Source organism: Trichomonas vaginalis, chromosome VI, assembly GCF_026262505.1.
Source record: "Trichomonas vaginalis G3 chromosome VI, whole genome shotgun sequence".
Taxonomy (NCBI): Eukaryota; Parabasalia; order Trichomonadida; family Trichomonadidae; genus Trichomonas; species Trichomonas vaginalis.
Genome location: NC_067208.1, coordinates 19,514,155 through 19,539,763, shown reverse-complemented (window position 1 = coordinate 19,539,763; position 25,609 = coordinate 19,514,155). Strand labels below are relative to the sequence as shown.

The window sequence follows — 25,609 nt, the reverse complement described above, 5'->3', positions numbered from 1 at the left end:
CCCCTCCCTTTCAATGAAAATGGAAGAACTTTGGAGGAATATATATATATATATAAATATATATATATATATATAAATATATATATATATATATATAAATATATATATATATATATATATATATATATATATATATATAAATATATAAATATATATATATACATGTTTAACTACTAGCTTTGCTAAAAGTCCATTAGCATATAATATAATGCTTATATTGATCAAATAAACAAATTTGTCATATCTAATTGAATAACCAAAATTAATTTTCGTATCTTATTATATTAGAAAAAATTTAATTTATTTTTAGGACGTACTTAACACTTTCTGGTATTCTCTCAATTTTTTGACATTCGAACTTTATACACCAATTTTCAAAGGTAAAAAGACAATAATTTTTGTTGGGAAAAAGTTATTATAAATCATTGTATAGTACTTGAATGATTGTTATACTTTTTTGAAATTCAAATAAAGATATATTGATTGTGTTAAAAATTATGAATAATGATAATAAAAATTTTACATTATTATAAAAAATATATATTTTACATTACAATTAAAGGAGTAATGAGTATTGGTGATAAATTGGATATAAGAGTTGGATTGTGACCACATGAGCCACCTGCATAAGAACAGTCAACTTTGAATGAAATAGTAGGGATGCCCTTAGAAATGAACATATCGCGTTTGTTCTTGTCGCAGCGAACTGAACCGCATCGACAGAGAAGAGGAGATCCATCAAAAGCACTTTCACCAATGCTGGTGAGACTGCTGCTAGTGACATATAGGAATGAGAGCTTAGGACAGTCTTTGAATGATTCGCGACCAATAGTCTGGATGCTGTTGCCGCTGAAAAGAACACGAACAAGGTTAGGACATGACATGAACGCATAGTTCCCAATGGATGTCATAGTAACTGGGACAATGTATGTGTCGATCAGGCTAGAAGGAATGAACGTGATAAGGTTCGTTTCTTCGTAGTTGGTGAGTGCACCGTTGCTGAAGCGATATCGGCTGTCTTTAGAATCAAGCTTGATCGACTGGAGATTGGGGCAGTTGATGAATGCACCACCATAGATCTGATCGATGTTGCTATCAAGGGAAAGTGTGACTGAGGAAAGAGAGAGGCAACTCCGGAATGCAAAAGACTTGACAATGCGAAGACTGCTAGGAATAACAAATGTTGTGAGTGAAACGCAGTTCTCGAATGATGAGTCTTCGATGGTGTCGACAGAGACAATGTTGATCGAAGTGAGCAATGAGCACCCGAAGAAGCAGCTAGATGGAATAGTGACTGTGCGGAATGTGATACTCTCAATGGAGCTTCCGTAGAATGATCCGTAGCCAAAGCTGATGACGTTGTGAGTATTATCAAGGATAGTGATTCCGCTGTTTTTGAATGCATAAGTGTCGATGGTTGAGATCTGTGTGGATGAAAGACCAATGTCACCAATATTAACACAGCCTGAAAATGCATACTCTTGAATAGTTGTGACTGAACTAGGAAGGATGATGTTTTCTAACAATTTACAATTCTCGAAGCACTTCATTGGGATGATTGTAACTAAATTCACTCCCTAAACGTCACAGTTTTTAGATTATTACAGTTTGCAAAGCATTCCTGTCCTATATATCTTAAACTTGAAGGTAACGATATCGTTTCTAAAGAACAACTTCTGAATGCTTGAAAATTAATGTTTTCAAGTGTCGCCCCATTGAAAACTATTGATTTCAATTTTTTGGACATGAATGTACCTGCACCAACATCTGTTAATCCTTCTGGGACAATTAAATCTTTATTCGAGTCTGTTCCAAAATAACTAGAAAGCGTTTTCTTTTTGTTTGTAAATAACATATCATCTACATAGTTTACATTTTCATTTTTCGATGCATCAATTTTTAATTTTGGACATACAGCAAAAGCTGAAGGCCCAATAGTCTCCAATGATGCTGGGAATTCTATTAAAGCTAAGTTAAGGCAACCTTGAAAAGCTTGTTGTTCTATAACTGTTGTTTTATTAGAGAAATTTACAGCTATTAAACTAGGACATTCTCTGAACAAATTATACCTGATGATTGTTATTTTATCAGGGAGTCGTATCGAAGTTAAATCTGTCACAGCAAAAGCCCATGCACCAATGGATGTGATACTGTCATGAAAAATAATGCTTGTAATGTGGCATGTGCGAAAACATCCATCAGATATCTCTCGAACAAAACTAGGAATAACAAATTCACCTTGATATGTGGGAACAACTACAACTAATGTTTTATTATTTTCTCCTGTATAAACAGATTTTCCATCTGTCATATACTTAGGATTATCTTTATCAATAGTGATTGTTTCAATAGAACTAGAATAAATTAAGGATCCACCAATGAAAGTCACTTTTTTTGGGATAAATAAACTTTTGCATTTAATTGAAGCAAAACATTCAGCTTTTAATGTTGTTAGGTTCGAGTTTGGAGATATATTCAGGGAAATCGAAGCAGTATCAGAAAAAGCAACACGATGACCATTAACATAAGTATCTAGTTCTTCAACAGAATCTGGTATATTTATTATTTTGAGTGCTGTACATTTGTAAAAACAGCCACTTTTGATAGATTTAATTTTTGGTGGAAAGTAAAATGTTGAGAGTTTGTTGCAATTACTGAAAACAGAATAGTTGAGATAGGCAAGGTTTTCACATTGACGAAGATCAGCACTCTCAAGAGATGAACTCGAAAAACAAAAGTTACAAATGCTCTCACATTTGCTGAAGGCAGCAAATTTAAATGACGTAATAGTACTGCGGCACGAATAAAATGGACTATTAACATCTTTGTCACCACCAAGGATAACTTTAACACTTTGAAGAATTTCGACCTCACCACTGAGACTACCTGGGCATTGAATAAGAACTGTCTTACTAGGGTCACTATATTCAATGCCTCGATCATCAGTATTATCTGACTTCAGTCTTTGTGATATACCATAAAAAAACACTTAAAAGTGTCAATAAAAACGATTTTTTTTCATATTCTAAGAAATTTGAAGAAACATAATAAATATCCCGATTAAGATTTTTTTGTGGAATATTTAATCCGATGGTCTACTTTTTGAGAATATGTCAGAAAGAAAAAAATTCGACTTTATAGAACTTTGGGTCAGAAATGATTATAATTCAATAAAATCATTAAAGTTTTAATAGTAAATAAATAGTTATTTTTATTAAATTCATGTGATCAAAAAACATATTAAAAATATATTCAAAAAAACATAATTAATCTTTCTTCTTAAATAATGAATAACATTCATCACAATATAGTTTCTTGAAAGAAGTCTGTGCTTCACCTTCTTCTTTGGAGCATCCATCACAAACAAATCTCTTGCAAATGGTGCAAGGACGTAGTTTTTGTGAATTTTCGCTGTGGCAGACACAACAGTCTTTCGCCATTTCCTTAGAGAGAGGCTTAAGATTTGTTCCTCTGTAAGAAGCCTCAAATACTTCATGCAAAGAAGAGAAAACAACTCTCTGTGCTGTTTTGTCAATTGTAATATTGACAATTGTTTGATTTGTGCATCTTATATGTGCGTTTTCTTTGATCGTCATTGTTTCGTAGTCGATTGTCCAGAAAGAAACTGTTCCATCGACATGTCCAACAACGAAGAATCGCTTCTCTGTTGTCTCTCTCAATGTCGTTGCTCTGACACATGTTGCCGTTCTCTGAAGTTTCTTTCTGATGAGTTCGTCTCCGGATATCGACAAAACAGAGATTTCGCTGCCTGCCACAATTACTTCGGCTGTTCTGTCGTCGACACAGAGTGAGTAAATTTCATATCCTGGTCTGTAGCTCCATGCCTTCCTTCCTGTTCCGATGCTGAACGCGTCGACATCGCTCTTCGATGTTGCGAAAACTAGGAAATGCTCTGGAGAGAAAACAACGTTTCTTACCGAATCAGATGTCTCGAAAATGAACTCTTTGATCGCCTCGACAGGTTTCATTCCTCTGTAGATCAGTCTATAAACGATCACTGATCCACCGTGTTGTCCGACACCATAGTAAAGTCCGTCTGGAGAAATTCCTGTTGCACTTGAGCTTCTTATCGACATGTCTGTTGCAATTGTGTCTCCAGATTTCATCATGTCATGGCATCTCTTCGTTGGGTCGTGCTGCCAAGTGATAATTGTGTGGGAAATGTGGCTGACGCAGATAGAGTAGTGGCATTTCGGTTTAACAATGGAAGAATTTCCATCCGTTGTTATGATTTCGTTCTTTCTGACTTGGACGTCTGTGTAAGGGCTGTATTTAGAGGAGTTGACCTTCTGCATCACAATGTTCTCTGGCTCAGTCAAGAGGTGAGTGACAGCCTTGAGATCGTTCCTTGTTGAGTGCAATCTCTTGAACAACTGTGGCGGGCACTGGCCGAAGTTTGTGATGCATGTTTTAGCTGCTTCTCTTTCGATGTCGTCGTCTTCGAGTTCGTCAATTCCTTCGTCGTCTTTGATTGATGGGTAACAGAGAGGATGGAAGATGTTCTTTGCTTGCAAAGCTCCATCTCCACGAGATAGTTTTCCGAAGATTAAGTCGATCCATTGAGATAAGTGTTTCGATGTTTCCTCGTCTTCGAAATACTTCATCATTTTCATTACGAAATCTCTTGGATTCTTCGAATACTCAGCAATCACGACATCTTCTCTCTTCTTCATCGGAATCTTCGAGATGTTGCTGTACAGCTCAGGAACCGTTATCAACTGCGGAATCTGCTCTTTCACGTCTGCAGGTGACTGGTAAGCGGCTGAGTTGTAGCTCTCTTTGATATCGAAGAAGATTCTGTTTGGATGGTCCCATCCGTGGTGCAGATAAACAGAGAACATGCAGAATGGATCCATTCTAAACATGTAGTACAAAACAACGCCGAAATGCATGTAGTGAGTTCCGTAGAAGTAACTGTCTCCGGAATCTCTGAAAATCTGTTCGAATTTGGCGATTCTTTGCTCTCCGATTTGTCCCATTGGCTTCGACAAGTCCCTTCTGAAGTCTTTCTCAGGCATTTTATCGCCAAGGAAGTTTCCAACAACCCATGGAATGACGAAGTACTGCGAATAGTCTGAGTAAGATCTGAGGCCGAACTTGTTCAACAAAAGTAGATAATTAAAGTTGGATATCCTGTTGTCTTCCCATGCTTTGACGCATTCATTCAATCCGTTCTTTATCTGCTTGAATGATGTCAAAGGTGAGAAAACGTGTGATGAAATTGGAGGAAGTTTCGAGAATGTGTCGTTTTGGATCTCGGAGAAAGAGTTAAAGATTGTCTTATAATTCTTCTTGTTGTCGCAGATGAGAATGAATGACCATCCTTTCGTTGTGAAAACTTCAAATGAAACTTGTTTCTGAAGCCACAAATGCTTCGACAAACCAAATATTTCCTTGAATTTCCACTGCAAAACAGGTCTTCCACCATAAAGAGAGCACTCTCCGAAGTTTCCTGTGATCATGTAGCTCAAATAAAACCTCAATAATAATGGATACAACTCTTCTCTAACAGCGCAAAGAGAGTTCTGTCCCTCGGAAATTCCGAACAAGAAGTAGAAACTCGATCTGCCTCTCAACAACAAACCGTGTATTGGCTCAACGCCGTAGAGGAAGTCGATTGGCTGCTGGAGAACAAAGCTTCCGCCTGAGTTGAACAGAGCTTGGACAATTCCCAATCTCAATATTCCTGGAATGGAAAATTCGCAGCAAGAAAACGTCAAAAGAAGGGATTTCTGGACATCATGCAAAGCCAAGTGCTGGATAAACTGGTAAGGCATTGAGATGATGTTTCTGAGCTTTATTGGCCAGTGCTGGAGCTTCTCTTCAATAAATGGAGTCTTTGGATAGCTCTCAGAGACACTTCCATTTGGATATGTTGGCAAATTGTATATTGCCGGAGAGTTCTCGAGTCTTTTTGTTGGGTACAATGGATCTGTCAACAATGAAAGAGATTTGGTGACGCCGTTTGTGTTAATGAACAAGTTGTGCTGTGTCAGTATCTGCTCCCTTGATCTCAAGAAGTATTCGCAATGGAAAATGAACAAATCTCTCATGAAAAGAGACAAAGTGCATGAAATTGATCTTGAAATTACGATGTCTGAATGGAGTAAATGAGAGAATGCGTCTGCCACTTCGTAGAACTTGTTTGCGTTGAGTGCTCTCTTAGTTGCAATACTCTGGAGAGTTGCCAATATCTTGGAATACATTTTTTCTTCAAATTTCGTGAAGAATTTTCTGAAAGGCAACAAATAATTCTTTTCAACCAAAAGAGACTTTGTCTTCTCAACTGACTCTTCTTCTGTATGGGATACCCAGAAGGAGTTGAAGTCTGAATCCTCGGCCATCTTGTTGAATATTGTAATTGCAAGAGATTTCATCGATTTGTCCTCACTCAACTTCAAAATTGCGCTGCAAACAGTGTCAATATTTTGGATGTAGTCAAATTGTTTGTGTGGTGGGAAAACAATCTTCTGGTAGCTGTTCAATAGCTCTCCAATCTTAAGGAAGTTGTTTTCTGGTGAAATAGTCAAACAAAAGACAATACATTCAAGTAAATTCGGAGAAATTGTCACTTTTTGTTTTGTTTTTTCAAGATTTGTCAACAAAATCTTGAGAATTTCTGGTATTTTGAGTGAGAACCATCCTTCTTTGATTCTTTCCACAGTGAAGTTAACTAATATTTGAGAATACATTCTCTTTGTTGTCAAATGATTAAGGAGAGCAACGACGTATTCCTGCAGAACAAAGATGGAATGTTCTGGAATCAAATGAACATGAGAAAGAACTAAAACATCCAACAACTTAGTGAACATGTTCTCATCATTGATAATGTTGACGAAAATCTGAACAACAAATGCCAAAACATCTTTGACGAAGATCAAATTCACATTTGGTCTCTGCATCACAGTGAGTTGGCTTGGTGGAACAGTGCCTTCGTTTGTTCTTCTCTTTGGAAGCAAATTCGCGTCACTGACTCTTCTGTTTCTTGCTGACATGATCGGAATGTTGCTTGGCATCTGGAAAGGAGTCATTGATGGAATTGCATTTGGATTTGCAGACATTTCTGAATTGATGGTGTTTATTTGCTGTGGACTCAAGTTTGGAATTTTCTTAGCTTGCGGAACTATTGGATGAGGAATCTGCTGGCTGTGGTCAGAAACTCTTCTTGGCCTGCTGGATAATGATGCGTCTGACACTCTTCTCTGTCTGTTGTGGTCGGATCTGAGTGACAATGTTTCATCTGATCTCAGTAACTTTCCAACTAAAACTGTTGTGAATTCGCCCCATGATGTGTAAATCTGTTTGTTGTTGTGGTGAATGCTCTGTTGGAAAGAGAGGGGGAATACACCTGAATTTAAGGTGACATCATTATTTGGCGGTAAGAAGTTGATCTGCTTTGGAATGATGTTTAACAATGTCTTCTTCGCATTGTTGACTGTTTCTTCATCCAAAATCAATGAATTGAATATTGGTGCAGGACAGTTTGCAGGCATTCCGTCGGAGAATGGCTGTCCTCTCAGCATCGCCTTCTTGCAGACAATTTCCGCATCCCACTCCTTTGGCTCGAACGGGTAACATGTCATGTGATCGACAAAATTGTTTCCGTACATTAAGCAGCACAAAGCGAAAATGAATTTGTCGTCGTTCAGCAAATCTTTTGGAATTTTATCAGAGATTTCACTCAGTATTTTAGCGCAGAACTTCATCTGCTTGTCCCAGAAACTTCCCTGCCTTGCGTTGACAGTGAAAAGAATTGAGATCATTATTAGCAAATCATCCAAAATTGAGAAATCAAAGTTCTTGTAACTCAAATTTTCATCATCTACTTCGTTTGGCCTGTTTCCAAACAGAGAATAAGCAATTGCCCATGTGGCCTTGTTGTAGCAGTTCTCTATGCAATATCTCATCAAGAACTTCTTGTCCAAGTTTGTGTTAGTTTTGAGAGAAGCGAGAACAATTTCGTGGATACTCAAAATTACGTCTTCTGGGTTCACAACTCTGAAAATGAACTGGAATGACTGTTCTGGAGTAACTTTCTTCATGATTTGTTTGAATAAATCAGAGTAAATTTGGCTCTTTTGTGGAATAGAGTATTGAATTGTTGGATTTGTTATCAATGCCTTGAAATCAGTCATTCCGACGAAGCAAATCGTCAAAATGTTTGTTGACGGATTCAGTTTGGACATGAAATCAACAATTACTTGTTTGACTTCATCGGTAAAGTCGTCAATCAACTGAAGAGAAACGAAGCAGAACAAGAAAATTTGGTCAACTTCCTGGTTTTCGTTTGGAGGAGGGCACTGACTGATCAATCCAAACAAATTGGAGATGATGATCTTTGCCTGAGATGTATTTAACAATCCAGGATCTAAAAGAATGATCAATAATGAATCCCAGTCGACTTTTTCATTTTGAATGAAAACTGACATCCAAAGGTTTGTCATTTTTTCGTCAAATACATCTGGACACAAGTTTAACAAAACAGAGATGTGCTTTGCAAATTCTCTGTTGTCCCAGCTTGTCTTGCTGTACTTCTGCATGCAACAGAGCTCTTCGATGTATTTGATAGCTTTCTCCAATTCAGAGTTTGACTGGAATTTTATGACGGAATTTGACAAAAATGTTTTACTTTTTGACTTCATATCTGACAATGACAAATTTTCGTTTTCCTTTGGAGAACTTGCAATTTCGAATCTTGTATTTCTTGAATCATTGACAAATACCAAATTTTCTGATGAGTTTGTCTCTGATATTTGAGTGCTGTTGTCATCAGAAGAACTCTGTGGACTTGGATCTGATATCAAAATGGACTTTTCAATGCATTTCCTCTCATTCGCTGATGCAAAATCTTCAAAATTGTCACTTTTGGCCAAACATTCTACCACTAATTTGAAGATGAAGTTGTTTCCGTCGTGGTGGTAGAGGAGGTGATGAATGAGTGGATAAGAAGGAACGTACAGAACGTTCTCGCCGTTGTTCTGCGTGTTGGAGACATGGTGTCCTCCGAATGGTTTCAAGTATGTCGATGCAGAAACAGTGAGTTTCTCTTTGTCAATGAATTTCGTGGTGTTCGAAACTCCTTTCTTGAAAATTTTCGATATTTCGTTCTCAGAAATTTGTCTTGTAATGACTCTGATGCAGCCGCCAATGTACCACAATACATGGTTTGTGAATGATGAAAAACATGTCACATTGTCATATTTGACAGAGTGCTGGCTCTTGTAAATTAATTGTGAATTCATGAAAAGTGACAATTTCAACTGGTTTGTCAGAGTAAATATTACGTTATGCCACTTTTTTGCAGTAATTTTTGCTACTTCTTTGTCACCGTAGTTAAGTTTTTCATCTTTCAGACATAATAGATTGTTCATGAAGTTGCAGATGACTTGCGCATTCTGAGGAAGTTTTGTAAAATAGAACCAAAACGAGAGAGATAAGCCAGAATTACTTGACATTCCGAGTTTTATGTTTAGATGCGAATTCTGGAGTTTCTTCTGGAACTGGAACAGTGGTGTGAGTGAAAAATCTTCAGATATGGACTCAACCATTAAGTGCGGGTTGTCCAGAAGCATGTTTGCGTGGCTTGGAAGGATGTAGTGTTTGCATAATTGTTTGATTTGCGGAAATTCAGAGATTGATCGGCCTGTTTGGTTCATCCAGTTCTCCAAACCAAACTGGGCGCATACCCAGATATCATATGGTGTTCTTAGGACTATTTTCTCGCACAAATGAATTAATGAAGGGAAGATCAACGATTTTCCATTATCAAAAGCCAAGATTTCGAATGTCTCATGGTCTTTTATCTTAAACAACTCTGTCTGATTGACGAAATTTGCGACTTGGAGGTCTAATAACTGGTTATATGTATGGCCGGAAAGAGTTAGGATTAAATCAATGATGGATTCAATGCTCAAACTGCCACTTATGTATAAAGTAGCTACAGTTTTCAGTATGTTTTGTTCGATAATTTTATGACGAATGAAAGGATTCATAGATGCCCTCTGAACTGCGGAGAATATGAGCTGTATTATGTCATTCTGTGATTTCAGATTGACTGTTTCCATGATCACGCTTAGTCTTAAGTCATTATTGAACATTGCATCAGCAACAACAGCTTTGAACTCTTCAACGTCGGTAAGGAATGGACCTGCATTGATGAAATTAGTAATGAATACCTTCTTGTCGTCGATTTTGATGAATTCACTGGCAATTGATAAAGATGACACACTGTAAAGTTCTTGGTATTTGTTGAGAAGTGTCGCGAGCTGTTCTTTATTGCATGATTTTGTGAGATTGATGACAAATGTTGCACCTTCCGGTCCGAATGTGCTCCAACAGAATTTTATGACTTTGAAAATGGAATTGCTCTTTTGATTGAGAAGAATTTCTGGTGTCATAAGCTTGGAAATAACAGGGAATAGTGATGCGATGTCAAATTCAAGATTCGTAGAAATAAATAATAAAATTTCTGACAAAGCAGCAATTTCGCCAGGATTCTTGCACTTAGAAGAAATTAGCATGATGTCGGTAGGTTTTAGCGGGAAGTTTTCACTTGTGAAGTCTTTTATGAACGCTAACAACATTAACAGCGCATCTGTCCTTGCGATGGACGTAAGCTCGTCCTGGATGACCAAATGTATTATGCCTTGGATGGGCTGCGGTATTTTGTATTTTTGATCCTTTTGTATGAGTGGTCGGAAAAATTGGTATTGAACTAAGAGATCTGATTGATTATGCGATAGAATATACTTGTTTAACTGTACAAAACCATCTAACACGGAGAATTCCGATACTAGATCGCATTTTTGATGCAAGAAAATGTTAAATAAAAATTGGAATGCTTGGTTAAATACTGTTTGATCAATCTCATTGAATGATGAGATAGCGTATGATAAGAATGCATTTGCATCGGATGGATCTGATGACTGAAGGTAGATATGATTCATTTGCAACAAAAATTTCGAGTGCTCGACCTTCTGTTTGTTCTTGAAGATGTCCCAAAGAGAGAAGATGCCACCTTGCTGCTCAAATGGGGACGCAAATTCTTGTATGTCGAAGAATAAGGCAAGTAATTTTTCAAAATCAGGGAAACCTTCTGAAGTATCGTAATTTTCAAACAAAAATTGTTTCATAAATGATGATAACTCAATGGCCACGCTCATCCTTAATTTGGAATTGATGATATTGATGAGTAATTCCACTAATTTTTGTGAAAATTCTTGATTTTTAAGAAATGTTGGCAAGAAATCATATGCCAATTTGAGAAGATACTTCGCCTTTGAAGATAAATTCTCAAACGTCTGGTCCTTTTCAGAGATATTAGGTAAAATCTCTGTAAAGAAATTAGACGTTTGTAAAATTAGTACAGGTTTAGTATCTTCGTCGCTGCCAGATGCTTGATCCAATAATAAACCAATCGTTTCAAGGATTGGTTCAATGAACGCAGCACTTGACATTTCCAAAAATTTGACATAAATTCAATGTTTACAAAAATAGAGCAAGAAATCAAATTTATAGAATTCTATCGCATTTGGTGATATATGGCTAATGGGAGTTGAAAATGAAGTCGATTTGATATTTTCTAGAATGGCATAATAAAAAATGAATGCATTTAAAATCTATTTGTCACTTTTCAATATTTATGTATTATAATTCATAGAACTCATTGAATTTGAGGGACGAGTCAGCGCAGTAAGGGAAATACAACGATTCATTGCAATGAAAAGACTAGAATTTTATTGCAAATTATCATTGAAAATAATACTGGCATTCAAAATGTACTATCAAGGCGTTCATTTTTATCGTGCAATTTTTAATATGAGTAGATAGAAGATAAAATGAATGAATTTATAGTTTGTCAGAAATATAATTACTTTTTTTCAAAGCAAAATTATTTTCAAAGAAATCTCTCATTTATATGTTTCTAATTATGATTTGCGTAACAAAAATGACTGTCATATAAATAAATTGAATGTGAAATGTAAAATTATTTCAAAGGTCTGAGAAAATCTTTTCAATTTTATTGTAAGAAGAAAATCAAAAGTGAAATAAGTAAATTCGACTATTAACTCATTACATATCCAATGTTAAAGGGGTTATTTTATCATATTTGCCTTAGTTATCAATCATAATAACTAAATTTCTGAAATTATTATTCGATTCAATAAAAATCCTTAAAAACTAACTACATCAATAGTTCTTGATATGCTTAATCTCTTTCAATATATTTGTCACTTTAAAAAATTGAAATTGGTATAAAAATGGAGAAAACAGAGAATTTCATATTTTTCATCCATGAAAAAGTGACAGATACGATTTTCTTTTTGATATTTGTTCAATGAGAAAACTCGCACCATTTGAAATATTCCCTGTAAAAGGTAAAAATTGGATCCAATTAGCAATGAAATTTGGTTCCAAATCAGAAGCATATGATGTAGCCAACATGATTAACAAAAAAGCTTTTGGAACTAGATTGAGATCTGATGAAACCCACTTAATACCATTAGAAAAATCACCAGAATTAGTTAAAATTCCTGAATTTCCCAACTTAATTGCGGCCACAGAATTTGTAAAGCAAAACTATACTCCTTCATGTCACCAATCATTAGGTGTTGTTACATACAACGACAATATGGTTATTTTGAATTCCAATCATTCAGTTTCCGATGGTGTTTATATTATGGAACTTAATAAATTCATTTTGGGCGAATCTAAGATGGAAGATAATCACTTGCCAGTTCCTATTTCCTTCGATGAAGCGTTTGCTGATTACTATAAGAGTCTTCGTGGACATGCAATCTTTGATACGTCTCACTATAAGTATACTCTAACAAAATCACCACAGAAAGATACTGAAGCGGCAAGTTACTACACATATGTTATCCCATACGAACAACTAAAAGCTTACAATAAAAATACAAATAAGATCAAGAACGTTACAGATAACATCTGGGCTTCATATGTTCTTTCATCTGCAGCACATAATGGATACCTTGATAACTACGGAGTCTTTGCTTGTGTTAACTTGAGACCATATCTTCCAAAAGTTACTTTTGACTATGCAAACATTTTCTCTCGTAAAGCTGTTGCAGTTCCAATGAAAGACAGAAATGAAACACTCCAGTCAGTTTGTTCCAGATTCAGAAAAATATTTGATTCAAAACAAGCTTTAGATGATTTATTCAGGCTGGAAAGAGACGGTAACTTCAAGACAGTGCCAACTGGAATGTTTAACTTAGAAACATCCAATGTTGGTATTTACAAGGCAACGGGTCCAATTTTAGACATTTATGTATCAACAAAAATCCAAAATGCCTTCACTGCCAACGAATTGTGCTTCCTTACTTATACTGTTGATCATGGCAAAACAAAGGAATTAGTTTGCCAGCTTAGACACCCAACACATTTGATTGCAACAGAAGAAGTCAGTAAACTCGCATCATCAACTGAATTCTTCATGAAGAACATGGATTTATCTTACAAAGTTGGCGATGTGTTTGATGAGTTGACAAAATACCAAAAGACACTTTGAGATATATGATTCTTGATTAAAATTTATGAATTTTGTTTCTAAATAAAATATAAATATATTTTTTATTTAAATGACTATATAATGAAAAGAGTCGATTTGAAAATGAGATATCATTGAAAAAATGCCATTTTATTTTTGGAATAATATTGGCCAGATGAGAAAACTATCTCCTTTCGAAACATTTCCGATTAAAGGTAAAATATGGGTCCAACTAGCAATGAAATTTGGTTCTAAATCAGATGCTTTTGACGTAGCAAATTTATTGAATCACAAAGTTTTAGGAACTCGACTAAGATCCGATGGTACTCATTTAATACCACTCGATAAAACACCAGATATAGTCAAAATACCAGAATTTCCAGATTTAGTCCAAGCAACGAAATTTGTTCAACAACATCATACTCCATCATGTAATGAAACATTAGGTATTGTTACATACAATGACAACATGGTTATTTTGAATTCCAACCATACAGCTTCCGATGGTGGATATTTAATGGAACTTAATAAGTACATATTAGGAGAATCTGATATCGAAGACAAACATTCTCCATTACCTATTTCCTTTGATGAAGCATTTTCTAAATATTATAACAGTCTTCCTGGACAAACTAGCTTTACTACTACCCTCTACAAGTATTCTTTAACAAAATCGCCAAAGAAAGATACAGATCCTGCAGGTTTTTACAGATTTGTTATCCCACACGAACAATTAAAAGCATATAATAAAAATACAAAGAAAGTTCAAAGTTTTACAGATAACATCTGGACATCGTTTATCCTATCATCAGCTGCACATAATGGATATCTTGACAACTACGGATGCTTCGCCTGTGTTAACTTGAGACCATATCTTCCAAAAGTTACTTTTGACTATGCAAACATTTTCTCTCGTAAAGCTGTTGCAGTTCCAATGAAAGACAGAAATGAAACACTCCAGTCAGTTTGTTCTAGATTCAGAAAAATATTTGACTCAAAACAAGCTTTAGATGATATGTTTAGATTGCAAAGAGATGGTAACTTTAAAGCGCCTCTAAATGGCATGTTTAACTTAGAAACATCTAATGTTGGTGTTTACAAAGCAACAGGTCCGATTTTAGATATTAATGTTGCGCTTTACATTCCAAACAACTTCACTGCTAACGAATTGTGCTTCCTTACGTATACCGTAGACCATGGAAAGACGAAAGAATTGATTTGCCAACTTAGACACCCAACAAATTTGGTTTCTACAGAGGAAATCGGCAAAACAGCAGCAGCATCAGAATTATTTATGAGGAATATGGACTTATCCTGCAAAGTTGGTGATGTTTTTGATGAATTAGCAAAATATCAATCTTCATTATGATTTTTTTTATTAAATAACTACTGTAATAAACATGTTTTGATGAATTAACAAACAAGTGCCTTATTAAATTTCAATAATCATCCTAAAGGATGAGTTCAAATAAAAAAATGACATTTTTTGAGTGAATAATTATTGGCCAGATGAGAAAATTATCACCCTTCGAAACATTTCCGATTAAAGGTAAAATATGGGTCCAACTAACAATGAAATTTGGTTCTAAATCAGATGCTTTTGACGTAGCAAATTTATTGAATCACAAAGTTTTAGGAACTCGACTAAGATCCGATGGTACTCATTTAATACCACTCGATAAAACACCAGATATAGTCAAAATACCAGAATTTCCAGATTTAGTCCAAGCAACGAAATTTGTTCAACAACATCATACTCCATCATGTAATGAAACATTAGGTATTGTTACATACAATGACAACATGGTTATTTTGAATTCCAACCATACAGCTTCCGATGGTGGATATTTAATGGAACTTAATAAGTACATATTAGGAGAATCTAAATTGGAAGACAAGCACTCGCAAATGTCCATTTCCCTAGAAGATGCGTTCAGTGATTATTTACAAAATATTTCCGGAGAAGCAAACTTTGATTCGTCATCCTTCAATTACACTTTAACTACAACACCAAAGAAAGACACAGATCCAGCAGCTCATTACAGATTCGTTATTCCTCACGAACAATTAAAAGCATTCAATAAAAATACAAAGAAAGTTAAGAATATTACAGATAATATCTGGACATCCTTTATCCTTTCAACAGCAGCACACAATGGATACCTTGATAAATACGGAGTCTATGTCTGCGTTAACTTACGACCATATCTTTCGAAAACAACATTCGAGCACGCAGATATTTTTGCACGCAAGGCAGTTGCAGTTCCCATGAAAGATAGAAATGAAACACTTCAGTCTGTTTGCTCCAGATTTAGAAAGATATTTGATTCAAAGCAAGCTTTGGATGATTTGTTTAGATTTATTAAGAATTCTAACTTCAAATCGCCACTTCTAAACAGTCTTAACCTCGAAACATCCAATGTTGGCGTATTCAAAGCAACAGGACCAATTTTAGATATTAGCGCATCACTTCTCATTCCAAACAACTACTCTTCGGGTGAATTATGCTTCCTCACATACACAGTTGATCACGGAAAATCAAAAGAATTGATTTGCCAACTTAGACACCCAACAAATTCGGTTTCGACAGATGAAGTTAGCAAATTGGCATCATCTATTAAGTACTTTTTGAAGAATATGGACTTCTATTGTAAAGTTGGTGATGTTTTTGATGAATTAACAAAATATCAGTCATCCCTTTAAATTCTGACTGTACTAATAAATGTAGTTATATATATAATCATAAGAAAACTATATTTCACGTCAAAACTTAAAAAACGAAATCCAAAATAGCAATATACAGTCACATATTTATCAATATTATGTGATAAAGACAGGAATTGGACTAAAAATGATTGAATTCAAAAAATCCCGTCTTATCAATTTATTAAAATTTTTTGTAAACTATTTAAAATTCAATTGGATTATGTTCGACATCACACCATGGAAGAATTTGATAAACGATCTTACTTTAGAAGAGTTTAGAACAATTCTAACAGCATTGGATCGATTTACTGCACCAATATGGCATAACAACAATGTAATCATTTTAAAGGATCGAATTCCTGAAAATATCCTCTTGTTTAATATAAGGGAAAGCAGAGTAAGTAAACTAAATGAAAGGAAAAAGTATGAATTGTATAAATTCTTATCCGAGAAAAAATACGCATTTCCAATATTTTTGATGCAAATTGTTAAACTATTTAAATCAGCTGATGATTTCATTGATTTTTATAGTGATCTTGCTCCTTTCAACTTATGTTTTTATAATAATGAAGTATTTCAGGAAAACACTATTTGGAGTGATTTTTATAAATTTATAGCCAATTATAATGCAAATAAAATCAAGAATGTCGAAAGACCTATATTTGTTCTAGATTATATGATTGGTGCTTTTTTGAATTCACCGCAATTAACAAAAGAATTGTATCTTTTTATCGAAATCCAATTTGGCACTGAAAAATTAATGAATACGTCACCAACTTACAACCTTACGCTTTCTAGTTTCATTGGATGGAAACTCTTTCAGAAAGATGAACCATTCCCAATTGAGCAAAACATGGAATTGCAAAATATTGTTTCGGCGAACATTGATGAAGTTTACAATAAGAGCTGCAATGATAAGAAGTTCATTTCAACAATAAAGTGTTTGTATTATATTATGGAATGTGCAGAAGATTTGAAAACAGAAAATTTGGATGACATCATTAAGGAATATATAAAAAAACATTCAAAAGATGAGGAATTCGAAATCTACAAAAATTCAAACTCAAGACTTGCATAAATGATTGTTTCTCATTGCAACTACCTTCAAAGAATCAGAGCATCGATTATCCCTCAAATCAAGAATTTACCAGTTTTTGAGAAAATAAATGCAAAACTTTCAGATATTTATGATGAAAAAGAACTCATTTTAATCAGGGATAATATTCAAGATTTTGCCAAAGCTACAAATTACAATGATTCATCAAATTCAGAGGAAGTTATCATTGAAAAACAAGAAGGAACAACAAACGGATATCGCGGTTTGGAATTGAATAACAAAAATTCAAAAAAGAAGAAACAAAAACAGAATAAAAATCTTTCAAAACAAGTTGAATCAAAACGGCCAATTTACAATTTGCCAAAGGAAACAAAAAAATTGTTTTATAACAAGTCTGATCATTTATTCATTGAACAATTTGAAGGGAAAACCTATTCCAATTTCTCCAAAATTGAAATTACCAATCATGATGTAAATGATATTATTTCATATCCAATCTCTATCAATATCAAATACATCAGCGATGACACGAATAATCCATTAATTTTGGTTTCATCTGATAAAAGTTTCATAACTTATTCATATGAAAACTCTATGATCACTCTAAACATTCATCACGATACACTTCAGCTAATCGAGAAATCTTTCACAGCAAAAATAACAATTAATAAATTTGAATTCTCGTTGTGTTACAAATACAATATTGTTGATAGTCTTTGTTACATCAAAATTGATGATGTTGATATCAGAATTGATAATGAAACAAAAAGACCAATAGTATCATTGAATAGTCAGAACAAGCAATTGAATATCTCTGTATTTGATAATCATTTTGATATAATTCCTCATTGGATCGATATCTACGGAATAGATGTTACTTGCTCACAAGAAAACAACTTTTTATCAAAACTTTCAGTTAAGAATAATCCAAACTTTGGAATTGTTGTTCACACATGCAAAGAAGAAAACAATAGTATGTATACTGGAATCCAATTCGAAGAGGAATTAGACGTGAAAATGATTTACCATTCTAGAGGTGATAAGAAATTTATTGAAACAAATAAATTATTTGCAGGAATCTTTAAGAATATTAACACATTTAATATATTTGGATATGACAAGAAGACAATGAATGTTGAAATGAAATACAGTGATGAATTAGACTGTTCTGATTTAACTATCACTGATAGAAAGCTGACATTAAAAATTTGTTTCCCTACAAAGCCAAAGAAAGAAAATTTCATTGATTTTATTTTCAGTTGTAAAGATAAAAAGAAAATCATTCATTACAATGTCATTTTCCCTGATGCTACATTTGAGATGAATGATGATCAAATTTGCTTTTCATGGAATGATGAAGATCTTAATAACTATCCCGTCAATTATTATGATTTTGAAATTTGCGATTGGAATGAAATCAGACCAAAGCAATTCGTACCACAGCCATATCATAAATTTATAATGGTCACGATATTTGGATTTTATTTCATCTCATATGATGAACCGAATATTAATTGCTATATCGATTTCAACATCAAAAATGTATATCCTGATTATGTTACTAACTTTTGTTTTCTTGTTATTGAAAACAATTCAAGAGTTAGAATAGTTCAAGAAAAGCAGTTCAATTCAGAAACAATGGTAAAGACATGTATTAGATTATGCAGTGAAAATTTTGATCCTGATTATGATGATGAATCAAATCTATGGATCCATTCATGGGTGCCAATGTCAGAAGATATTTCATACATGAAACCAATATTAGAAAAACTCAGCAAGAAAGACTTATTATTTTTCTTCAATAAGTTTTACAAATTTGCTAGAGAATTTAAACCCAAAGTCAATGATCAAGACTCAATGATCAAAAGTATTGTTGACATTTTTGTTGATAAAATCAGGATTATCAAAAAAATAAAGTACAGGTTGATATGCCCAATTAAGATAAATGACATATTCGAAATTTTTGATTATTTAAGTGAAATGACAAATTTCCAAACTCAAGATTGGTTAGACTCGTTGCATTATTTCGATAACAATAATTCATCTAATTGCCAAAAAGATGTCATTAAATTCACAAGATATGAGATAAATACAATGAATTCTAATGATATCGACATGAAAAAAGTTGATACATTTTCGTTCAATTTTGGGGATCCAACATTTCAAATTGAATCGTTCAAAATCGAAGATGCGAAAAATCTTAATGATACAAGCGCAATAAATCTTTGTCTTCAACTTCCTTATATTATTTTTAAGAATTCATTGAGCAAAGATAAGATTTATTTTATATATCAATCATTAATTGATTATTCAAAGAAAAGCGAAAATATGATTTTTATTGAAGTATTCAATCAGATGAAAGAAATTGTAACAGAAAAAGAAACTCAAAAAGAAATTATTTTTGGATATGATAAAACAATAAACTCAGCAAAATGTAAAGAACAGATGGAAACGCAAAAATCTGTAATTAATCTTCAACAACAAAATCAATCTTTTGCTCAATCAAATAATCAAACATTTGCTCAACAAAGTCCACAGTTTGGAGTTAACACTGATCAGCAATCACAAGATAATTTGTGTTTTGCATCTCCCCAATGTCAATCTTTGACAACAATGTCTCAACCTCAAACACAAAATTCTCCACAAATGCTTGTTGAGTTGTTTACTCAATTCAATCAGCAGTCATTTGTTCAACAACAGGATAATGGATTCAATCAGAATGGAACTGCCAATCAATTTACAGATCCATCACAAATGATGTTTAATTTTATGCAAGCAATGAACAATTTTGTTCCACAGCAAAACCAGTTCTCATTTGTTCCACAACAAGTCCAAACATCAGAGAATCAACAACAAAATCAATTCTCATTTGTTCCACAACAAGTCCAAACATCAGAGAATCAACAACAAAACCAGTTCTCATTTGTTCCACAACAAGTCCAAACATCAGAGAATCAACAACAAAACCAGTTCTCATTTGTTCCACAACAAGTCCAAACATCAGAGAATCAACAACAAAATCAATTCTCATTTGTTCCACAACAAGTCCAAACATCAGAGAATCAACAACAAAACCAGTTCTCATTTGTTCCACAACAAGTCCAAACATCAGAGAATCAACAACAAAATCAATTCTCATTTGTTCCACAACAAGTCCAAACATCAGAGAATCAACAACAAAACCAGTTCTCATTTGTTCCACAACAAGTCCAAACATCAGAGAATCAACAACAAAACCAGTTCTCATTTGTTCCACAACAAGTCCAAACATCAGAGAATCAACAACAAAACCAGTTCTCATTTGTTCCACAACAAGTCCAAACATCAGAGAATCAACAACAAAACCAGTTCTCATTTGTTCCACAACAAGTCCAAACATCAGAGAATCAACAACAAAATCAATTCTCATTTGTTCCACAACAAGTCCAAACATCAGAGAATCAACAACAAAACCAGTTCTCATTTGTTCCACAACAAGTCCAAACATCAGAGAATCAACAACAAAATCAATTCTCATTTGTTCCACAACAAGTCCAAACATCAGAGAATCAACAACAAAACCAGTTCTCATTTGTTCCACAACAAGTCCAAACATCAGAGAATCAACAACAAAACCAGTTCTCATTTGTTCCACAACAAGTCCAAACATCAGAGAATCAACAACAAAATCAATTCTCATATGGCTCACAGATGATTTACAATGAACAACAAAATCAACCAATGCTGGTTAATCAGCAGCAACAGTTCTCGTTAGGTTATCCGCAAAATCAACAGCAAGGAATATTTTCTCCTGGGTATTCACATACTAACTATTCCCAAATAAGCACATCCTATATGGAAGATGAAGGTCAAAGCTTATTTGTATAATTTTTTTTCTTTTGATTTTATTTTATAAAAAGTAATAAAGTTTTATCTTTTATGTAATTTATATAAAACATCCTCTAGCCAAGAATAACTAAAATTCTTGTTCAAGATTATTCTCCAAATTACATTATAAAAATTTACTTAACATATGTAATAAAGCAATAATAAAAAAAAAAAAAAAAAAAAAAAAAAAAAAAGGTAGTGGGGCTTCCAGGCACTTCGTGCCCTCTAGCCCCGAAGATGTTTAGTATAAATGAAGTCTTGACAAAACATTTACGAAGAAATCTCAACAAAGTCTTTACGAAGAAGTCTTGACAAAGTCTTTACGAAGAAGTCTTAACAAAACATTTACGAAGAAGTCTTAACAAAACATTTACGAAGAAGTCTTGACAAAGTCTTTACGAAGAAGTCTTGACAAAGTCTTTACGAAGAAGTCTTGACAAAGTCTTTATGAAGAAGTCTTGACAAAGTCTTTATGAAGAAGTCTTGACAAAGTCTTTATGAAGAAGTCTTGACAAAGTCTTTACGATGAAGTCTTGACAAAACATTTACGAAGAAATCTCAACAAAGTCTTTACGAAGAAGTCTTGACAAAGTCTTTACGAAGAAGTCTTAACAAAACATTTACGAAGAAGTCTTAACAAAACATTTACGAAGAAGTCTTGACAAAGTCTTTACGAAGAAGTCTTGACAAAGTCTTTACGAAGAAGTCTTGACAAAGTCTTTATGAAGAAGTCTTGACAAAGTCTTTATGAAGAAGTCTTGACAAAGTCTTTATGAAGAAGTCTTGACAAAGTCTTTACGATGAAGTCTTGACAAAGTCTTTACGAAGAAATCTCAACAAAGTCTTTACGAAGAAATCTTAACAAAACATAGACAAGAAAGTTCATGAGTGTAAATGACCCAAAAATATATTTTAGGGTAGAAGGGTATATCTACCCCGTTTTCTACCCTCATTTCTACCCTCTTGAATTTTCATGAATTTTACACCAAAAATATACTACTAGGGTCATTTACGAAGAAATCTCAACAAAGTCTTTACGAAGAAATCTTAACAAAGTCTTTACGATGAAATCTCAACAAAGTCTTTACGAAGAAGTCTCAACAAAGTCTTTACGAAGAAATCTCAACAAAGTCTTTACGAAGAAATCTTAACAAAACATAGACAAGAAAGTTCATGAGTGTAAATGACCCAAAAATATATTTTAGGGTAGAAGGGTATATCTACCCCGTTTTCTACCCTCATTTCTACCCTCTTGAATTTTCATGAATTTTACACCAAAAATATACTACTAGGGTCATTTACGAAGAAATCTCAACAAAGTCTTTACGAAGAAATCTTAACAAAGTCTTTACGATGAAATCTCAACAAAGTCTTTACGAAGAAGTCTCAACAAAGTCTTTACGAAGAAGTCTCAACAAAGTCTTTACGAAGAAGTCTTAACAAAGTCTTTACGAAGAAATTCATGAAAATTCAAGAGGGTAGAAATGAGGGTAGAAAACGGGGTAGATATACCCTTCTACCCTAAAATATATTTTTGGGTCATTTACACTCATTTACGAAGAAGTCTCAACAAAGTCTTTACGAAGAAGTCACAACAAAACATCTGTCAAAAACCTTAACCGAGTAGTTTTCATGTTTGTCACTTTTCTGTCACTTTTCAGGGAAAAAACATTTTTATTGTATATAAAATGAATTTTACAAAACCACCGTTACCCTTCTTTGGAAATAAGAGTAGATGTAAAGATATTCTATTGAGAGAACTTAAGAAACTACCGAATGGTCTAACATTTGTAGACTTGTTCGGTGGAAGTTTCTATATATCTCATTTGTGCCATACAATATTTCCTGACTCAAAGATTATATGCAATGACTTCGACAACTATATGAACCGTCTCAAACATATACCAGACACAAACAAAATATTGAAAGAGTTAAAAGAAAAGATACCTATAGGTAAGATGGAACGTATACCATTAGATAAGAAAAATACTGTCAGAGAGGTTTTGAAAAAGGCAGAGTATATTGACTGGGATAGTATATCTGCTAGACTATTATATAGTGGTGCTATAAGAGTTCATGACATTGAAACACTTATGTCAAAAGTTTTATATCTTAACTATACAAATGTTTTCAAAGAGAACATAGAAAAATATATTGAGGGTATAGAGTTTGTGAGATGTCATTGGACAGAGTTGTATGAAAAATATAAAGACAAGGAAAATGTTTTCTTTATAGTGGACCCGCCGTTCTTTAACACATGGGATTTTCAATACCAAGTAGACTGGACTTTGAGAGACTCTTTAGAAACTTTAGACGTTTTACATAACCATCCATGCTTTTACTTTACATCCGATAAAAGTGGTTTGGAAAGTGTCATGAGATGGTTAGAGGACATACATGACTATGAGTTTAGATACGATAAGATAGAATATGAGAGAGGTCCTATAAACTGGAGAAAGTGTCATAACAAAGAAATTTTACTAGTAAGTAAATGTGGTTTGAAATAGGACTACTTGTTTTAGGTTTTTTCCATTGTGTCATTTATTTATTTGACGTGGCAGAAAAGTACAGAGAATATGAAGATGAACCAATGCCTGCAAATGTTCAGTATATGTACTCGTAAGAGATATTTTTATCTAATATTAAATGGACGCACAGAACTTAGCGAATGCACAGCAACCTGGACAACCAAACCCAGAGAATATTCCAAATGAAGTTAGAATACAAACTGCAATGGCAAACTATGGTCAAGTGCCAACAGATGTACAAATGCAAACTGCCATGTCAAATGACGCTGCGTTAGGTTTGCCACCATGGTATGCAAATATGAGATGGAAAGAGTTTTATACAAACCCTGAAGTGGGATATAAACAACTTTATGCAGATGACGCAAACACAGGAGTTGACCCAGAATATGTTTTCTACCAGAGGAGAAATAGAATGTATGAGCTCCAGTTAAAAAATGCTATGGAACTCAACAGGAAACGTAAGAGACTAGGCGGACATTAGATTTTTACATATAGTAAAATGGGTTTCTTCAGTAAGATAGGAAACTTCTTTCGAAATGTTGGAAGAGGTATATGGAATGGAATAAAATCTGTCGGAAGAGGAATTTGGAACGGAGTCAAAAATATTGGCAAAAGAGTAGGTCAGTTCGTTGGTATTATACCTAAAGACCCTGAACCAGAAGAACAAGCTCCTGTTATACAACAGCCTGAACCTGCACCACAGTCAAGTTGGCAACCAAATCCAACACCTCAACCGTATTAAAAAATTATATTTTTACCGTTCGATAGTAGTTGTATATGAAACTAAGTTCTAAGTAAAACACATGGTATAATGGAACTATTCTCTTTCTTCCATTGTTGTAAACCATACTTGAAAGTCTGAAATACTTCCACTCGGCGGTTCATATAGCTTTGTAGGTTTTTCGTAAAAGTCATTTGCCAAGCATAAAAAAGAGTTTTGTGCACCAGAAAATGAAGCATGAACTATAATAGCATCTGAGTCGAAAACATTTTCATATGTTCCATTAGGGTTTTCGACTTCATAAAAGTTCGGGTGTACTGGATATTCTGCAGGCTGATTTAACATCCTCAAAAATCTATACCATGCCAAGTTGTTATATTTTGTAGAAATATAAACGTCTTCTCCAAGGTCTTCTATTCTATTGATTTTAACAGTTGCATTTTTCCTGTCATATATAATATCGAGATGGTACTCTCCTTCGTCAATGTTGTACTGTTTTGCATATTCGAGATAGATATCGTTTATTTTTTCTTGAAAAGCTTGAAGAGTTGTTTCTAAGTTTACAAGCAAATTCACTTGTAAAAGTTTTCCCTGTTCAAATTTCTCATACATACGTTTTTCTTTGTTATAGTATCGAACTTCAAAACCGACCGTAAATGGGAAACCATGTATGGCTTCTGAAATGAACTTCATTCTACGAAAGCCAATAGCTTTTGTGACGGATGGGTCTCTTAACCATCTAAGTGGGTAGTCAAAACGATAGCCTTCATGCTTTACGGTCTCTGTCTCAAACTTTTGACCGACATTCGTAAAAAGTTCATCTAATGGTTTAGTTGTAGCAACTCTTGAATTTTCTTTTTCTATTGAAAGCATATTTTATCTAGAATAAAAATGTCGAAAGAAACAGCGTCTATGAGAGAAATACAACACAACCGACAACTCATTGTGCAAGCTCTAAATAAGAACACAACAAACTTTTCAAACTATTCTAAGATATCTGAGTCATTGAAAGAAGGAAACTTAAAACTGACGATAAACCCAATGACAGACGAGTTTCTGTTTCAAGACAGTAAGAACCATACTGTTTGTATAAATCCAACAAAAAGAACTTTAAACGAGAAACCTATAGATGAACTTCTTTTGAAAGCAGATGTTGAAAAGAAAGCTGACAAAGAGTATGTAGATGCAACAAGAGACTA

General features: G+C 34.0%; 10 protein-coding genes and 1 pseudogene across 11 annotated transcripts, besides 1 other annotated feature; 7 read left to right on the top strand and 4 right to left on the bottom strand.

The window, feature by feature from the left end:
• Positions 1-545: 545 nt before the first annotated feature.
• On the bottom strand, positions 546-1,550 carry TVAGG3_0894140 (structural constituent of cell wall; the record flags this gene model as incomplete). Its single annotated transcript, XM_001317211.1, has 1 exon — positions 546-1,550. The coding sequence occupies one exon, from the start codon at positions 1,548-1,550 to the stop codon at positions 546-548; it is 1,005 nt and encodes a 334-aa protein (XP_001317246.1).
• Positions 1,551-1,570: 20 nt separating this feature from the next.
• Positions 1,571-2,311, bottom strand: TVAGG3_0894130 (ribonuclease inhibitor domain-containing protein; the record flags this gene model as incomplete). The annotated part of the gene is made up of 1 exon (XM_001317212.1): positions 1,571-2,311. The coding sequence occupies one exon, from the start codon at positions 2,309-2,311 to the stop codon at positions 1,571-1,573; it is 741 nt and encodes a 246-aa protein (XP_001317247.1).
• Positions 2,312-3,213: 902 nt separating this feature from the next.
• On the bottom strand, positions 3,214-11,480 carry TVAGG3_0894120 (aggrephagy protein; the record flags this gene model as incomplete). Its single annotated transcript, XM_001317213.1, has 1 exon — positions 3,267-11,477. The coding sequence occupies one exon, from the start codon at positions 11,475-11,477 to the stop codon at positions 3,267-3,269; it is 8,211 nt and encodes a 2,736-aa protein (XP_001317248.1).
• An 860-nt stretch (positions 11,481-12,340) lies between these two features.
• TVAGG3_0894110 (uncharacterized protein) lies at positions 12,341-13,601 on the top strand (the record flags this gene model as incomplete). Its single annotated transcript, XM_001317214.1, has 1 exon — positions 12,359-13,552. One exon carries the CDS (start codon positions 12,359-12,361, stop codon positions 13,550-13,552), a length of 1,194 nt encoding a protein of 397 aa, XP_001317249.1.
• Positions 13,602-13,673: 72 nt separating this feature from the next.
• Positions 13,674-14,956, top strand: TVAGG3_0894100 (uncharacterized protein; the record flags this gene model as incomplete). The annotated part of the gene is made up of 1 exon (XM_001317215.1): positions 13,674-14,900. The coding sequence occupies one exon, from the start codon at positions 13,674-13,676 to the stop codon at positions 14,898-14,900; it is 1,227 nt and encodes a 408-aa protein (XP_001317250.1).
• Positions 14,957-15,035: 79 nt separating this feature from the next.
• On the top strand, positions 15,036-17,315 carry TVAGG3_0894090 (uncharacterized protein; the record flags this gene model as incomplete). Its single annotated transcript, XM_001317217.1, has 1 exon — positions 16,458-17,315. One exon carries the CDS (start codon positions 16,458-16,460, stop codon positions 17,313-17,315), a length of 858 nt encoding a protein of 285 aa, XP_001317252.1.
• On the top strand, positions 17,316-21,161 carry TVAGG3_0894080 (uncharacterized protein; the record flags this gene model as incomplete). The annotated part of the gene is made up of 1 exon (XM_051250983.1): positions 17,316-21,161. The coding sequence occupies one exon, from the start codon at positions 17,316-17,318 to the stop codon at positions 21,159-21,161; it is 3,846 nt and encodes a 1,281-aa protein (XP_051086458.1).
• A 1,688-nt stretch (positions 21,162-22,849) lies between these two features.
• On the top strand, positions 22,850-23,668 carry TVAGG3_0894070 (phage tail repeat-like family; the record flags this gene model as incomplete). The annotated part of the gene is made up of 1 exon (XM_051250982.1): positions 22,850-23,668. One exon carries the CDS (start codon positions 22,850-22,852, stop codon positions 23,666-23,668), a length of 819 nt encoding a protein of 272 aa, XP_051086457.1.
• Positions 23,669-23,807: 139 nt separating this feature from the next.
• Positions 23,808-24,170, top strand: TVAGG3_0894060 (uncharacterized protein; the record flags this gene model as incomplete). The annotated part of the gene is made up of 1 exon (XM_001317218.2): positions 23,808-24,170. One exon carries the CDS (start codon positions 23,808-23,810, stop codon positions 24,168-24,170), a length of 363 nt encoding a protein of 120 aa, XP_001317253.2.
• An 18-nt stretch (positions 24,171-24,188) lies between these two features.
• Positions 24,189-24,431, top strand: TVAGG3_0894050 (serine threonine-protein phosphatase family; the record flags this gene model as incomplete). The annotated part of the gene is made up of 1 exon (XM_001317219.1): positions 24,189-24,431. The coding sequence occupies one exon, from the start codon at positions 24,189-24,191 to the stop codon at positions 24,429-24,431; it is 243 nt and encodes an 80-aa protein (XP_001317254.1).
• A 4-nt stretch (positions 24,432-24,435) lies between these two features.
• TVAGG3_0894040 lies at positions 24,436-25,283 on the bottom strand (annotated as a pseudogene). The gene has a single exon. A coding segment is annotated over exon 1 (848 nt).
• A 138-nt stretch (positions 25,284-25,421) lies between these two features.
• Positions 25,422-25,609: part of a mobile genetic element that runs on past the window's edge.